This window comes from Sturnira hondurensis, unplaced genomic scaffold (genome assembly GCF_014824575.4).
Source record: "Sturnira hondurensis isolate 20B ecotype Veracruz unplaced genomic scaffold, ASM1482457v3 Scaffold0018493, whole genome shotgun sequence".
Classification (NCBI taxonomy): Eukaryota; Metazoa; Chordata; class Mammalia; order Chiroptera; family Phyllostomidae; genus Sturnira; species Sturnira hondurensis.
This window is the reverse complement of record NW_028091124.1, coordinates 2579780-2597150: the sequence shown is the minus strand read 5'-3', so window position 1 is coordinate 2597150 and position 17371 is coordinate 2579780. Positions and strand designations below refer to the sequence as shown.

Sequence of the window (17371 nt, the reverse complement as noted above, 5' to 3'; positions counted from 1 at the left end):
TGTGCATTATACACGGGTTATTACACCCATTATTACACCTGTGGTGTGGAATCATCATATCCATTTACAATGTGCATCCTTATTTTTTCCTCAAAACGAGGGCCGAAAGTGTGCATTATACACAGCAAAATACGGTAGTGTGTACGGCACCTTTATCTGTATCTGGGTAGATTTCTTGACTTCCCATTCTTTTCCGCTAATGGGTCTTTCTGGTCATTCGTTTGTGCCAATGGGCCCTAATTGTGGGTTTTCAGGACCAGCAGGCCTGATCACGCTTCATCACACTTTGTTCTCAGAATCTTACTGGGTATTCTTGGTTAGTTTGTAACGGAAGTTCAGAACAGGGCCGGCCCCCCGTCCTGCGCCCGCTCCCTGCCGTGCTCCCACATAACGCTGTCAGCTCTTTTGTGGGGTCCTGGGGCCTCCGTGGAGGAGGACGGGAGAGCGGAGGTGTGTGTGACGCTGAGCGCTCCTACCCGAGGGAGGGCACAGCGCGCTGTCTCGTCTTTCTGTTTGCATCCCTCGGACTGTTGGGAGCGCTTCCTCACGTCAACACACACGCACTACTAGGTTTTTTCCTGGGTATTTCACCTTTGCCGCTGCGCTGTGGAAAACGGACCTCCTGTCGCGTTTGCTGTCTTCCTGCCCTCGGCACCCAGTGCAGCTCTTGCTTTCGGGACATTAATTCGCTGACTCCCCGGCTGCTTCCCATGTGCTTGAAGGTCGCTCTTGAGTTTATTGTCTTTGCTTTTCTAAGTACAGAACTGTCCGAAATGTCACCCTCACACAGTGACCGTGTTGCCTCTTCCGTTCCAATCGCTACCTCTCTACATCCTTTTCCCGACGGTGCTCAGCAGGCAGATGGGACACGGTGACAACGGCTGCCCTTGAATGTCTCCTGACATCAGTGAAAATGTTCCCAGTGAACTTCATTCAGTGTGACATTGGCCTTTGATCTCAGGCGGAGCTACTCTGTCATGTTAAAGAAGTATCCGCTTATTCCAATTGTTTTGTTTTTTTAACATATCAAGAATGGATGTTGAGTTTGTCAGAGGCCCTCTGGCGTCCACAGGGATGAGCTCCTGGTTTTGGCGTGTGGATCTCTCTCTATGTAGCTCGCAGCACTCACCTGAGCTTGGCGCGTCCCTCCATTCCAGAATCCCTGNCCTTGAATGTCTCCTGACATCAGTGAAAATGTTCCCAGTGAACTTCATTCAGTGTGACATTGGCCTTTGACCTCAGGCGGAGCTACTCTGTCATGTTAAAGAAGTATCCGCTTATTCCAATTGTTTTGTTTTTTTAACATATCAAGAATGGATGTTGAGTTTGTCAGAGGCCCTCTGGCGTCCACAGGGATGAGCTCCTGGTTTTGGCGTGTGGATCTCTCTCTACGTAGCACGCAGCACTCACCTGAGCTTGGCTCTCCCTCCATTCCGGAATCCCTGGTGCTTCCCTGCGGTGTTTTGCTCAGGTAACGTGCTGCCGGTTTGCAGTCTGCAGATGATCCGTTTAAACGCGGGCATTAATACCCGTAGCAAAGACCACCTGTGGCTCGATTTGCATTCCATCATGTAGTATCAACGTGACGATGTCAGTTCATAAAAAATCATCTGTACTAGTTTTATCATTTCCGAATATGAACTTGACTCTCTGTACATGATTATAATGGTTAGGCGTGGTCTACCTCTTCATCTTACCACTATGCATGTTCATAACAGCTGCTAAAGCTTTTGGGAAGCTGTTTTCACGCACAACCCGTCTCTCAGTAGTACAACAGACCCGGGAGCTGGGTGTGGCTTGGGCATCCAGGTGCGGACGAGAGGCTGGGAGGCAGGGGCCCAGCTGGCCTCAGCCTGCAGGCCTCAGACTTGGGGACCACTCTGCTGCCCCAACCCGTCCGTCATCTGCCCTGGGGCCCCTTCGAGTTACTTTAACTATTAGCCAGACATCCTCAGCTCTCTTTTGTCTTCAGTTCAACTAGATGTCAGCTCTGGTTTTGGTGGTTTCTCATCCACAATTTAGACATTCTGCTGACATTCTTAATCCTATAATTGTTACCTTTCTACGCTAACACGAAAGATGTCTGGCTGTCGGCCACGGACTTTCAAGTCAGGACTTGTGTCTGACATTGGAGCTGGAGGGACAAAACCTAAACTTCAGAAGTGGAGCGACACCAAGTCCTCCTGACAGCCGCCCAGCCAGGGCTCAGGGACCTGCCACACAAGTGGGTGGACAGTAAGTGTCCAAGTGCCGGGGAGAAAGACAGGAGTCCCCTGGGGGTGGGGGGAAGGCTCTGGAAGCAGGATGGCTTTGACGGGGAGGGAGCAGTGGAGCAGGACTGTTGACAAGAACAAGCCGGGGGCTTGACTCTGCATGTTCCTGCAGCGGCACAGGGGGGACAGCCAGGATGACAGGGTCACACAGAGCAGGCCTGACCGCCACCTAGGGCTTCGAGTCACTTTGCTAGTTCCCTGCTGAAGAACGGCGGCCTCTGTTCTGCTCTGTCAATGCTAGAACAAGGCAGGTGCGAGTGGCGTTTTCAGCTTCCACAGCAGGGTCAGTGGTTGGCAGTGCACGGGCACATCCGGCCCGATGCCCATGCTGATGCATAAAGTTTTATTGGATGCCCACTCACTTACTCAGCGTCTGTTCTGCTTTCATGCGGCAGCGGCAGCAAATGCATGCTCCCCAGACTCCAGTACTTATGTTTGCCCCTTTCCAAAACAACATGTGTTGACCACAGTCCACACCAACTTGTCTTACTGCTTCCTTGGTGTGAATTCCGTAAATAGCATGTACAGGTCAAAGGGCGTGCAGAAGCAGCGTTTTGGTGTTTACTCAGACCGCCCCCCTCGAACACCGTCCTGGGTGTTTACGTGCCTGGGAGTGATTGCCCCGCACGTCAGCAACCCCAGTTATCACCAACAATTCTAGACTTGTACCAGTCCCATCCGTGAGAAGAGACAGAGTAACACCGCTTTATGTTTAAATTTCTTTGTCAGTGACTTGTACAATTTCTTCTGTTAAATGTCTGTTTGTACTCGCTGTCATTTTTCTACGAGGTGTTCGGATCTTCCCTGTCACTTTCCGAGAACTCTCCACGCGGGAGGCGCCCATTGTCACACACGCGCCAGTCTGCTTTCTCCCAGCACCGTGAGGTCTGCCCGCCGTACCCTTCGGTTTGGTTTACAGACAGTGGGCAAGTTCCCTGTGATTATGATGCTGCCCCCAAACCTTTTTGCGTATTTTCATGTGCCTATTCTTCCATATAAACCGGAGAGCACTTTTGTCACCAAAGTTGTTTTGACTGGACTAGAATTGCACTGACTGTCTAGAGTAACGAAAAGACAACATGTATTCATACTTTACTGAGTCTTCCCAGGGGAATAACCCGTCCGTCTGTCTGTCCAAGTCTTCTTTCAAATTCTTCAGTATGACTCTGTCAATATACTTCAGTACAATTCTGTATAATAGGCCAGTATAATTTACGCTGCTTATTGTGTTTTGGGGAAAGATAATCACATAATCTAAAAACAATGACACCGTGATCACTTTAAAATATTGTAACTCCACCTGGCTGGTGTAGCTCAGTGGATTGAGCACGGGCCTGTGCACCAGACGATCTTGGTTCGATTCCCAGTCAGGGCACATGCCTGGGTTGCAGGCCAGTTCCCAGCAGGGGACTCACGAGAGGCAACCATACATTGATATTTCTCTCCTCCTCTCCTTCCCTTCCCCTCTAAAGATAAATAAATAAAATATAAAAAAATAAGTAAAATAAAATATTTGTAATTCCTTTGCTTTTTCTTATCGCATCTGACAGAGTTGGAGCTTGCAGGAAAATCTGAACTAGCAGTTCTGGTAGCAGCTAGTTTTCCTGGAGGCCCACTTCTGAGGCCCCGCCTCCAAGGCCTCGTTGTTGAAATCAGAGCCAATCTTCCCTCCGTTTCTCTGAGAAATATACTCTGAGGTTAAGGAGAGTTGCCCTATTTCCAGTTTACTAAGACACCCCTAAAATGAGCTTTCAAGGTCCATTTCACCCAATGCCAGGGAGCATCTACCCAGATGGTCGAATGGCAAAGAGCAGAGTCTTGGTGGCCGGAAGGAGCCAGCAGGGGACGCTGAGTGGGCGGGGCCCTGGGAACGACTCGTCCAGGACGGGGAAAGGGGAGGAGGGCCAGAGGCTGTGGAAGTTGCGGGGGTGACGATGGGACAGATGAGACAGGAGATGAACAGGGGCAGGGGCACCAGGGCTCCTGGGGTCAAGCCACTCGGTATTTACTGGGAAGATGAGCACCACATGTTTTCGCCCCTCGATCAAAGGCGAGACGGCAGAAAGGGTGCGCTCCCTCTGAAACAAATTTGCAACTGCACGCACGGATGAACATCAAAAGCATCTTCGCGCAAACAACTTGTAGAAAAATGGCCATGACCTAGCGACTCCCAACTCTAAGAGAATGCAATCCTGATACATTTACATTTTTTTCTCAAGCCGTATTTGTACCTGCTGTGGGGTCTTGTTTGAGAAAATGGCAGCGGAACCCCCTTCTTCTGCCTCAGGGTACTCGGGGAAGTTGCCAGTTAAGCTCCTGAGGAGGAAAAGAGGCGAGTTAAACAGAATCGATCGCGGTTCTCTCTGCTCCAGTCCCCTCAGCCGGCTCTGCTTGTGCCTACCTCACTGAGTGGCCGTCACTGGGCAGGGATCGGGGGGCTTCTTGGGGGGGGGCTCCCTGCCCATTGCGGGCCAGACACCAGCAGGAATCGTCTCTCTTTCTAGAACAGACTGAACGTCTCACCCTCTCTTTTTCTTTAAATCACTGAGACACTCTGGGTTAAGAACGAAGACAGAAGAAGCACAAATGGCCTCTTCCTGTTTAAAGTCCAGGGTAAACACAGGCGCTCGACACCGAACAGAAGGGTGGAGGTGTCACAGCTGCAGGTTCAGGACAGGGCGTGAAACACGTGCTTGTGCCCCGGGTGTGGGTGGGGCCGAGGCCTACCAAGGTAGTGATGTACTGTCTCTATAACCCTATGAGTTCTTCATCTGAAAAAGCAGGCTTTGTAATTCCGTGTTTAGGAGTATGTAGCCCCTATTTCTAGAAGAAATGGACTTTGAGAACAGTGGTTCTCAAACGTTAGGCGTTCGGAACCCTTCACACACCTAACAACTGTTCGGCACCCTGGAGAGCATTTGAAAAGCTCTGTGATATTGCTATTGGTATTCACTGAGTCAGACAGCAAAGCTGAGAAATTCCTAAATTTGCATTTTCAATTCATTAAAAGTCACACTAATAAACCTACTATATGTTAACACAGATATCACTCCCGATGAGTATTTCCCCAATGAAAAACAGTTAGTGAGAATTCCCTGCGTTGCACCTTTGAAGTCACTGGCGAAGGTCTGGCCCACCCGAGGTCAGCGGGCTGCAGGGACCTGCTTCCGCGCAGGACCTGGGCCCCGGGCTGCTCGGCGGGAGGCACTGGGAAGGGCGTCTGGCCTCACACAGACGGACAGGTGGGGAAGGGAGGACGACGCTAACAGCCTTCGGCTACGCGAGAATATTCTGCTTTGATTCCACCCCGCAGCTCGACCCGGGCCGGGGAAAGGCTGGCTGTGACGTGGAATCTGAAACCGCATCGTGAACCTGTCCTTCCGAGCCACGTGGGAACCTACTGGTCTGCCCTGCTCGTGGGGCCGGTCTCCCACCACAGCGGTTTTGTCACACCAGGCACTGGTCATTCGGTCATTTTTGTCATTCCGTCCTCTGAGCTCTGCGGGTGCCTGCAATGCTGACACATCGCCTCCCACCAAAAGCGCAGTCCTCAACTCCACGCGCCTTCCCACCGAAGCCAGGGGCTGCAAGCTCTCAGACTCACAGAGGCACCACGAGGTTCCCAACCTTTAATTTCCACCAGAAAGCTCAGATTTTACTGTTGGCGACAAATACTCTTGGTTGTTTTCCTTCTGGCTCATTGGGATTGTTTTTGAGAAAATGTCTCCCTAAAACCCAACTCTGAACAGCCAGAGTTTGTCACTTCTTTTTTTTCAAATAAAAGTGACATGCCATACAAGATCGATAGTCTGGCTTGACACTGGGCAGTCCCCCCGACCCCCTTCCTCAGACGGCGGCCGCGCACAGTGTGCAGCGTGCAGCGGAAGGCGCTCCTGGCACTCGAGGTTCTGTCCCACAGAATGTTCCAGAGCGGTGTGTCCGAGGGGCCGGACTCTCGGCATTAATGATCTCCTGTGTCAAGGGCCTTGTTAAACGAAACCTTTTCTCCGGTAGGTGTGCGATGGCGAGGGCCACAGTGACTCCAGACGGGCGTCTGCCTTGCTCTCCGCTGCTGCCCCTACCTCCCACAGTGTTTGGGAGCAGGTGTCAGGCACCATGGCAAATCATGGCTTAGGAGTCACAGGGAAAGAGCTTGACTTTTGGATCCGAAAGGGTCTTGGAGACCCCCAAGGTCACGGACACACTTTGAGAAGCACCTCTCAGAAGCCCCTGAGACAGGCCGCTCACCCTGCCCTGGGCAGTCCCTCAGTTTCAGACCCTCCAACTGCTGTGAGGTCCTTTCCAACACCGGACCAACTGCAACCTGACTCCTGGGTTCTTGTTTCGCCTCCTGGGGACAAAGAGAACTTGATCCTGGTTCTTTCTGTTCCACGTGACTGCCCTTCAGACATTTCCAGGCAGTTAGGTCACTGTCTGGACCGGACAATGCAGGTTTCTCCGTCTCCCCGGGGGGCTCGCTCTTCAGGAACGTGACTCATCCTCAGGGCTGCCCCAAGGGGAGTCTAACACCGTGCAGGGTGTGCCTGGGTGGGGGTGGGGTGGACAAATGCACTAACGGCGAGGGTGGTGGGTAAGCACACACGGTGTGTGACATTCTGTCTGTGGAGCTACCATCATCACAGCTACTTTGGTGGCTTTACACACGCATCCATTCATTTATCCACCCACCCATTCATGGTTTTCATGAATCCATCTATCCATCCATTTGTTCATAGAGTCAATCAACAAACGCCTGCTTAGTACCACCTCGGACCTGGATGCAGGGATGGGAGGCAGTGATCTGAACATCAGAGGAGGCTGACCTTGCCCCTGGGGGCTCACATCCCCCAGTCTGGACACTGACAAGGGACACTAGGCCCTAGACGCTGCTTGTCCACAGGGTCACATCTATTGCAAACCTTGCGAACCAGCTGGGCCAGGTCCTGGACGAGGACTGCCAGGCCCGGGCTCTCTCTGCTTCAGCCCCATCCCCTTGATGGCGCCCTCCGCAGCAACGCCACTGCGCCTCCCCATTTGAAAGCCGGAATGGTTTTGAGGACTCACAGCAAACTTAGCAATTGGTAGAAACTACAAACTGAGAGGATTTACACATTCCACTTACCCAGTGGAATTCTTAATTATGTCCTGCATCACTTGTCATAGTAAGATTTAATAACATACACTTGTCATGGCATTTTTTACAAAAGTTGTGTTAAATACATTTATTTTTCACAGATACGTGAAGATATTTAGTTCTTCTTAATCACAGCTGTTCAAACAGTTACTCACCCGAAACTGAATTAGCCTCATCCTCAAAGAATGTAGACACTGTACAGGGCACATATTTAAAAGATAAATTTTAAAGTCCATGTCCAGAACACAAGAGTGTCACCCCGCAGCTCTTTATCTTGAGCGTGGACACACACACACACACACACACACACACACACACACGTCCTCCTGTGCTCACGCCATGCTGCTCTGTGCTCTGTCCCCCCAGGGCTGGGGGCTGGCAGCATTTCGAGGGCGCCCTGGCTTCGCTCCGGTCGGGACTCTGTCCCCAGGACTGGGTCACGTGGAGCGTGCTAAGAGAACACAGTTTCGAATTCTGTTTGATATGTCCTTGGCTGCTGGGTGTCACCCTGTATTCTCAGTGTGTGCTGCAGCAGAGGGAGGGACGCCGCCCGCCCCTCCACGGTCAGCACGCCCGGACCGAGGCACAGCAGAGCCGTCACCGCGCACTGTCAGGCAGCTGTGCGGGGACAAGGGTCTCAGTGCCATGGAGCAGCAGCACGCCGAGACGGTGCCAACCTGTAGGGAGAGACGCTGCCACTCAGACCTGAGCGAACAGGGACGTCATCTGGGCTTCCCTGTCTTTCTGGCACAGACTGCTGGGGCTGCCAGCTCTGCAGCGGGTGACAGCCCATCTGGGGACTTCTGGGGGGTCATCGAGGACCTCTGATGACATGGCATCAGGAAAGAGGAACAGACGGGGGCACTGCTCTAGCAAGAAGCCCAGGTAACTTCGGGAACATCCGGAAGGACGGAGCCCCAGGGCCCAGGCCCCTCCGGCCGCAGAGCGCCCTTGCAGGAGGGGGCGCGATCCAGGCTCCGCCTGGGCACCCCAGTTCCTTCTGTGTCCTCTCATTTTAGGGTCTGAGTATCCCGTTAACTATGTAATTGTTGCGGTGGAATAGTTCAATTTTCCTTCAAAATCNGGTGACAGCCATCTGGGGACTTCTGGGGGGTCATCGAGGACCTCTGATGACATGGCATCAGGAAAGAGGAACAGACGGGGGCACTGCTCTAGCAAGAAGCCCAGGTAACTTCAGGAACATCCGGAAGGACGGAGCCCCAGGGCCCAGGCCCCTCCGGCCGCAGAGCGCCCTTGCAGGAGGGGGCGCGATCCAGGCTCCGCCTGAGCACCCCAGTTCCTTCTGTGTCCTCTCATTTTAGGGTCTGAGTATCCCGTTAACTATGTAATTGTTGCGGTGGAATAGTTCAATTTTCCTTCAAAATCTCTTGTTTCTGTAGTTGAAAAACCCGGACTTCTCTCGGGGAGTCAGTCTCTGCTCTGCTTCACACGCTCGGCAGCTTCAACGATTGAGCAGCCTGGTTACCCCAGTGCATCTTCCCGTTCTTGTTACCTTTTAACTTTATTTCTCAAGACCACCTGCTTCCATCTCTGCATCGGCTGCTGGGCCCCACGCTTTGCTTCGCTGACCTGCGTGTGTCTGTACATGAGCATCACGCATCCGCCTTATTTTTCTTTCTAATACACTCGGAAATACAGTGCCATCTGTCCTTCCCTATTGTTCTTATACTAATCGCAATGGCCTCAATAATTAAGTTTTGGGTTCGATAACTAATCCTGTCGGAGTTTAATAGAAATCCTGTCCTCTCTATAAATCACCGCGAGCACCCGTGTCACTGCCGCAGGGACCAGACACCCGGCGCGCCCTGTACTCCCTCGGCGCCTCCTCATCTCCTTTTAACACCGCAGTCGGCCGTCTCGCCGTTTCATATCTTTCTCCTCCACAGCAACCCTATCATCGACTCGAACCACAGCTTTTACTTCTTTTAAAAAACACTTACTCCTCTCCCTTGCTGTGATGTCATTGTATTAACAGTAATTTACGTGATGGCACTGACTGTGAGGAGCGAAGGCCACTCCTGTGGTTCTTGTCCTTCGTGGGGGGGACGGCGGTAGCTCTGTGTCCAGTGCACGGCTCTTTTGTTTTGAAAAGCACTCGGCGTTTCCCTCGCTCCTTCGCGTACTCATTTAAAGTGTATTTACTGAGGCTCTACTAAGCGGCAGGCGCTGCTTGGGCCCCGGGGGAAGCGGGAAACGGAAGACATGAGCATCTGTCTTTATTCAGCTTACAGTTCATTATGCTGGGAATTCACCTTGTCTTTCTGTTTTGAAGTTTTAAAACTAAGAAGCAGGGATCTGTTTTCATCAAATGATTTTTCTACGTGAACCCAAACGGTCGTGTTGCTTTTGAAGGGGTGTGAAACGCTGACTGTTCCTGCTGATGGCCCATCTGTCTGTGTTTGCAGGGACACACACCTGTGGTCTCCTGTGGCTGTGGCACCCCTCGGAAGCCTCTGTTACCTGAATCCTGGTGGGGCCGGGGGGTGAGCACAAGCCTCCAGCCTCCCTTGTCCCAGGTCCCCAGAAGGGAAACAGGACACGCACAGGGACAGTCCTGGGAGCGAAGCTACGGAGGCGGGTCTCCCAAAGGCTGGGCCTCCTGGGGAGGATGAGCCCGGGGTGGGGTCCCAGAGCCTGCTCTGGCAGGGAGGTGTCCCCAGGGATCGGAGCATCCGGTAGCCCAGGGCCCGCCGGTGGCCGCAGGACAGTGGGCCCAGACTCGCCCCTCTGACCTGCCTCGGGCGTTCACTGGAAGGCTCCTGCTCTCTGTGGTTCGGACTGTGAGGCGGCTGGTTCTCTGCCGCCTGGTGTTCACAGCAGCCTGGATCTCCTCTCCCTGGAGTGGGGGCGGGACCTGGAACTTGTCTGTCACCCACAAAATACAGCAGGACAAGGGACGGCCACTTCTCTGATTCTGTTTTGTACAGCTGTGACTTGCACCTGCTTCCAGACTCCCTGGCTGGCTTGGGTGAAGCCAGCTGCCACAGTGAGAGGCCCACCTGGCAGGGGGCGGGGGACCTCCGGTCAAGGCCACAAGGTGCTGAGGTCCCAGGGACTGTACGTAGCCATCGGCCGTGGGAGTGTGGGAGCAGAGGAGACCCAGCCCTGTCCGACACCCGTGCAGCCAGGGGACCCTGAGCGGAGGACCCTGAAAGGTGCTCCCTTCCCGCCCACAGAAACCATGCAGTCACCAGCGGGGGTTGCCTGAAGCCAGGTGGTGAATACTCTGCTGTCACCCTGAGAACAGACGCTGGGGAGCAGGTGGGGCAGGGCGAGGGGTTGGGTGGCCCCAGGGCACAGGCCAGGGCCGCGGAGGCTGAGAGCAAGACGCAGGGGAAGATGCCTCGGGGAAAGTGGGTGGCCGTGGGGCGTATTTTGAAGGTAGAGCTAATGGCATTTTCTCACAGACGGGGGGTGGGGCTGAGACAGGGGGTGGGACTCGGCATCCATGGGGGAGGGAAAGGCTGTGTGGGGGGCAGTGGGAGGGGCTGCGATGCCAGCTCAGTCCTGGACCCAGGGAGCCTGAGATGTGCCCCAGACACCGGAGAGGGGACCCTAACTGCATGGCTGGGGCTCCAGCAGTCTGGACTGGAAGTTCACCTTGGGGTCACCTTAGGGAGTCAACTGTGTGATGGCCTTGACAGTGTGCACCCCGATGACATTACCATGGTGACAGAGGAGGGACAGGGACTGGTGAGGCGGGGCCTGGGAGGTGGGAGAGACGCGTCCAAGCAGAGCCGAGCTCTGAGCAGCTGGTGGCCTCCAGGCTGGCTCCACTGCCTGCAGCCCACCCGAGACTCGGCCCGGCCAAGCTCACGGCCCGGCAAGCACACTGTCCACGGGGGGTCCAGCAATGGAGCCTTCCAATAAGGCCATCCACGCGGCATGGAAGCACAAGGGGGGCTACACGTGCAATGGAAATGGTATTTTGCTGGAAACGAGGCAACCTGGGGCTCTTGCCGCTAACCAGCAGTGCGATTCCAGTAAACCGCTCCCTGGCCGGTTCCCTCTGCCACATGGTGCAGAGGACTGAGGCTGAGTCACCCAGCTGTTAAAAAACAAACATTGCGTGCCTATCGGCCAATTTCCGGAGTGCCTTTCAGCTCCAGAAATGCCACAATTTCACGTGACAAAGGCTGGGTGGAGTGGGGGGCGATGCCCGTGTCTCAGAGCCCATTCAACCATTGGTGAGCAAACGGGAGATACCCAGCAGCTGGCCAAGTTGGGGCTATTAAACTCTACACACATCGCCCGGGTCCCCACACCAACGTGAGGAGGAGCAGCCCCACCTGCAGTGATTTAGGAGGCGGAACCGCCACCCCCCATCCCCCAAGGTCCGACACTGAGCTTCGACAGGTCCCGCCGTCTCAGACGCGCAGGACGGAGATTTATCTGAGTTTCAACAAGTATGAAAAATATATGGTCGGAGGGGTTTCCGGCCGGTGCCCCCCAAGTCACCCAGTCACCTCTGTTCATGTCAGCAGGCTCGTAAATTTCCCTCGCGTTCGAACGCAAGCAGCTCGTGCCATGCACAGAAGCCGCCAGAAGTGTCACTTGCTGCCTATAAATTCACTGACACCCCGTGAAGGCAACGGGCTGCACATGGCCCTCGTTACCAGAGCCCACACTCCTCAGAGCAGACGGGAGCAAGGGGCGTGCAGCGCGGAGCCGCTCCCTCAAAGTCTGACGGATTCGTGGGTGTTTCTGCGAGGCGGGGCGGGGGGGCGTGACGAGCAGTTAGCACTCCAGACGGACGCCTCCTCCTAGATCTGAAGGCCTCGTCTCTGCTTCTGTCTGAGTCGTCAGGAACCTCCCTGCCCACTCCCCTCTGCCTTTGTCTTATTAAAAGGGACGATGGGTTATGGAGGACACGACCCATGTTTTGATTTTGGGTACCCTTCTGTTGAGAAAGTGGCACATCTTCCTTATTTTTCACTGTTCTGTCTTAAATCTTATTTGAATAGGAAAGTTGAAGACCCAGGCAAGAGCATGGCTTTGGGAAGGAATGGGGAGATCTTGCCATTTAAACCGCTGCCATCCGTTTCTCGGCGTGTCCTCGGTTCAAACCCCAGGGACCACTCATCCACCGGCCTCCCCGGCCCAGGGGGCAGGACCACCCCATCCTGACCCCAGAGTCCAGGGGGCTCAGGAAAGAGGAGGAAACGTGCGCGCTGGCAGAATGTCCAGAGAGGTGCTGCTTTCAAAGATCACCTTTTTATAAACAGCACCACAGCAAAGTACAGACAAGGGCATGCGGCTGACTTCTGAAGATCCTGGGGCCTCATCCGCTCAGCGGCACATGCATGTTTGTGAACCACAAAGACGCCACAGTTTCTGTTGGGCGCAACGCACACGTGATGACACGTACCACCATGCAACACAGAGATTAAGCGTGTCCTAAAACAAAACAAAAGGCTAAACATACAAGAAGCGCCTGCCCTGTTACAGCCCATTCAGCACCGCAGAGGCAACAGCTGGGAAGTCCTCCGCCTCGCCCGGTACAGCGACTGCCGCGGAGTCAGCAGCACGTCCAGCCCCGGGCCTCGGGCCCCTGCCCGGAGCTCCTCAGAACCTCGGTCCACTGCTGAGACGCCGGCAAGGAGCCGGGACAGGCAGGCGTCCGGCAACTCGAATGCTGCCCAGTCGCCCAGGAAACAACAGGATAAAAAGGCAACCCCAGAATGGGAGAAGATACCTGCAAACCAGACACGCGACAAAGGGCTGGCGTCCACGACAGCGAAGGCACCTCTACAACTGCATGGCAAAAACAACGCCAGCACGAAACGCTGACCGGACTGAAAACACGGGCAAAGTAATCAAATAGACGCTTCTCCGAAGAAGAGCCCTGAGTGGCCAGCAGGTCCATGAACAGGGGATCACCGTCACCAACCATCAGGGAAATGCACACCAAACCGCCGTAAGACACCGCCTGTCCCCTGCTAGCACGGCCCTCGCTGGGACACAAGTCAGCGGGTGCTGGTGAGGGTGTGGGGAGGGGACCCTGGGTCGGGCTGCTGGGGCCTTGGACAGGTGTGGGTGTTATGGGGAAAGTAAAAAGGCCCCGTGTAAGAGTAAACTCTGAACTACTACACGGTTCAGCAACCCCACCGCTGGGTGCTACCTAAAGGAAACAAAACCAGGGTCCTGAAGAGTCACATGCCCACTGTAAAATCAGAGAAAGAAGTGCCTAGTGGCCTCTGCGCCTGCCCGGAGCTCCCGAAACCCCTACACAGCAGGAGCACAAGGAGACCCCAGGTGGTCTCTGACCGGGTTCCTGACACGGGCAGGCTCCTAAATGCCCTGGAATTTCCCAGGGACAAGAGTGTCATTTGTCCTGAGAGGCCAGGCTTGGTGGACTCCTGTGTGGGGGCTGAACACAGGAAGACCCAGCTGGGGTTAGAAGCTCAGAAATTCCAGCCTCACCCTCTGCTCTCCAGAAAGGCGGGAAGGGATGGGAACTGAGTTAATGACCAATCACGACTCCACAAAGAAGCCTCCGTACAAACTCCCAAAAGTATGGGTGCAGCGAGGTCATGGGTGGGTGAGCAGGTCAAAGTGCTGGGTTGGGGGCGCGTCCGAGCAGGCATGCCAGCTCTGCCCCTCCCTGGGCCTTACGCTCCGTACCTCCTCCACCTGCCTGTTCACCTGCATCCTTTCTCACACCCTTTCGTAACAGACCAGTGAACACAGTTCCCCACCTCTGTGAGCCATTTTAGAAAATTATCAAACCTAAGAGGGTTGGAGAATCCCCGACTTATAGTCAGCCAATCCGCAGTGCAGGAGACAGCAGGAATTTGGGACCGGCATTTGAAGCGGGGTCCATCTTGTGGGACCTAGACCTCACCCGCGGGGCTCTGACGCCATCTCCAAGGAGCAGGACTCCGGTGACTTACGGGCCCCCAGCTGGCGTTGAGCACTTGTTTGCTGTGTGAGTGTGAGAGCAGTGTGTGGGGGTCAAGGAGCAGCCCACGAGAGCGACAGCTTTATGTGACACACCCCTTGTTCACGGACACGAGTCACAACAGTGAGATACAGGAAGCCCCTAAACGCCCGCGGACAGAAACACAGACACACACACAACGCAATACCATTCAGCCACAAAAAGAAGCAACTCCCACCTTTTCGACAACATGGACGAGCCCGGAGGACATCACATGGAGAGAAAAAAATGGGGCCCAGAAGGACAGACGCTAGTGACATTTCCCATGAGGGACCTAAGACCCCCAGGCTCACTGTGGCCGAGCGCGCACAGCGGCTGTGGGGTGAGCAGGGTGGCCGGTTCCAGCTGTCCAGAGGGCTGAGTCCACATGGCACGGGCCCCACGGCCCAGAGCACCGCGGCGTGCACAGGCACGTGAGCTGAGTGGGCGGGCCCCGTGGTGCGAGCCCTTTAGGGTGCACACAGAACAGTAATCCATAAAGGGAGCAGCCAGTAATCAGACGCAGCCTCTCCGGTCCCCTGAGACAGCGCACTCGAACTTTCGGGGCCGGGGCCGGAACGCGGTGTCTCCCGGGCTTTCCGGTGTCTCCTGTTTGCGCTCCAGACTGAGGCGTTTGAGGCTATTCAGTTGCCCCCCCCTGCTGAGCCTCGGCGCCCAGGCCCAGTGCAGGGGGTGCAGGGGGTGCAGGGTTCGGAGAGCACCAGAGGGGGAAACCTTGCCAGGCCCCCCACAGGCTCACCATTGCGAGGGAAGGACAGAGGCCCAGGGTGGGGACCGACACAGGCCAGTGCCACCTGCAGTGTTCATGGCCCACAGAAGGGAACGTGTCCACCGAGTTTGCACATGAGCCCCTGGGCCCGTCTGTCAACAGGACCTGGCGCCTGGATAAACCACCAGAGCTCGTAGCCGCTCGCTGTTCTTAATTTGATCGACCGTGACGACTGACATCAAACCACTCGATTTCACGGGGGGCCGCACCTGTCCCCAAGGCTGCGGTGGAAACGCCAGGGCCTTGGGTTCTCACCCCTCCCACCTTGTGTCCCCCATTCATTCCCTACCAAAGCGACGATGGGCAGAAAAAAGTAATTCGCCTGCTCAGCAGAGGGACCTGCTCGCATTCGGGTCTCCGCCACAGACCACATCTGCTTCTGAGAACGGACTGGAAATATCATTACACGAGGGGTTTGAAATAATGAGCCCCTCACGCGCCTCCCAGGTGTGCCCACCCCCTCCCACTGCCCTCGGAAACTTTCTCCATTCTGAAAGTCATGTGCAGGCCGTGCAGAAAAACTTGGAATATGAAAGAAAAGAACAAACAGAGCCCTGATCCTACTACCCGAAGATGTCTTTTGTGAACCTTCTGGTGGCTTCTTTTGATGTCCTTAGAAGTCCTCCGAGAGAACAATTCTGAACCTTCCCCCGAGACCCAATTCCAGTTTCACACAATGCTCACGTTTCAGAAAGTCTCCAGTCCCCCGCGAGCATGTGTTTCTGCCGGTAACTACCCAGGTTTTTAGCCAAGTTACCTGACTTCCCTCATCCACCCTGCCGTCTATAAGATCATCGGGCACACCCGGCTCTCAGCTCCCATCACTCTCCTCTCCCTTCCTTCCATCTGCACAGAGCCACCCCCCAGCTCTGTGTGCAGGGCTTGGAAGCAGGAGGGGAGGAGGAGTCGGGGATACGGACAGCCCCGGGTTCCCAGGTCACAGCTGAGGAGGCTCACGGCCTTGGCAACCGCCCCCCTTTCCTACAGAATGACCGGGTGCACTCACTGCACCCCGGGGCCAGGGACCCACGGGAAGGTTTCTGTGGCTGCCATGCTCAGAATGAGACGTGCTTTGCACGCATCGTAGCTTTGGGGGCCGAGACCCCAGTCTGCTTTCTGGCCCTGCCTCTCGTGAGCCATGAACCCGAGAAAACCTTACTCAACCTTTCTAAGCCTTGGCACCCCAGCAGGGCATCCGTGGGAGGCCCGGGCACAGTGGGGAGGGACGAGGGATCAGAAGACAGGCCACATCTGAAGGAGCGGACAGCAATGGAGGCCGGGCAGGCCCAGGGTCCAGGAGAGACCAGTGCAGCCCCTCAATGTGCACAGGAGACTGGCACTTCTAAACGATGGCAGGAAACACTGACACTGTCCCTTAATCCACACACACCACTCCCCTGGGGCCTGCTGGACACTCACTGTCCCTACTTGGATGAGCCTCCCAGCCCCTCCCCCGAAGTCCTGGGGCCAGATTGGCCTCACCAGTGGCAGGGATGAGACAGGGAGTCTGTGGGCCCCCTGGGCCCACCTAGCCTAAAATGACAAAGCCTGACTTGTAGAACTGTATGCAAAGGGTAGACGCGACTGCATTTAAATTGCATCTTCATTTCAAAAATGAAAAAACAAAATAAAACACAACACTCCAAGACCTCTTCCAGAAAGAACGTGCGCTTGCAGGCGATCTGCGGGCAAGTCGTCACCTGCCCTGGGGCCTGAAGCACCGTCCAGCGGCCTGTATTCCCTTGGCCGGCCTGCTGATACCCCGCAGCCCGCCCCCGCCCCCAGCCAGCCCTTGGGCAGAATTTTGAAGAGACACTCACGGCGGTGAACCGAAAGGCCCCAGACCCAGGAATGGCCTGCAGGTTGCGTTCTGGCATGTGCCACCCCTGTTCAAAAGGCTTCGGAAGTGTCACTTTGCCCTGCCCGTGGGGGGAAGGTGCTCCGGACGCCTCGCGTGAAGAGGAGGCGATGGAGGCGCAGCTGGTTCCAGGTCCTGCGGCAAGTGCTGGAGCTGGGCTCCCAGCCCGGCAGCCTGGCTTCGAGGTCCCTCCGCGTGTCTGAGAGACGCAGTGTCAGCTTCCCTGACGGGTAACATGACAGACACCAGGACACCATGAGATGAAAAGGCAGAGCATCTTAACAGCCAGCCAGGCTCCCGCCTGCAGAGCCCGGGCCTGCCCCCTCACTGGCCCTCTTGGCTGGCTGCGTGCTGGCTTAGATGCGGAACGAGGCCC

The 17371-nt window shown here is 55.3% G+C and overlaps 1 protein-coding gene across 1 annotated transcript in view; it reads right to left on the bottom strand.

Moving 5' to 3' along the window:
- The window catches only part of DRC11 (dynein regulatory complex subunit 11), a 101029-nt gene that overhangs the window by 52603 nt on the left and 31055 nt on the right, over positions 1 to 17371 (bottom strand). Inside the window, exon 7 of the mRNA XM_037069237.1 lies at positions 4505 to 4589. Within this exon, the coding sequence (XP_036925132.1) occupies positions 4505 to 4589 (85 nt within the window). The remainder of the gene's footprint in view (positions 1 to 4504; positions 4590 to 17371) is intronic.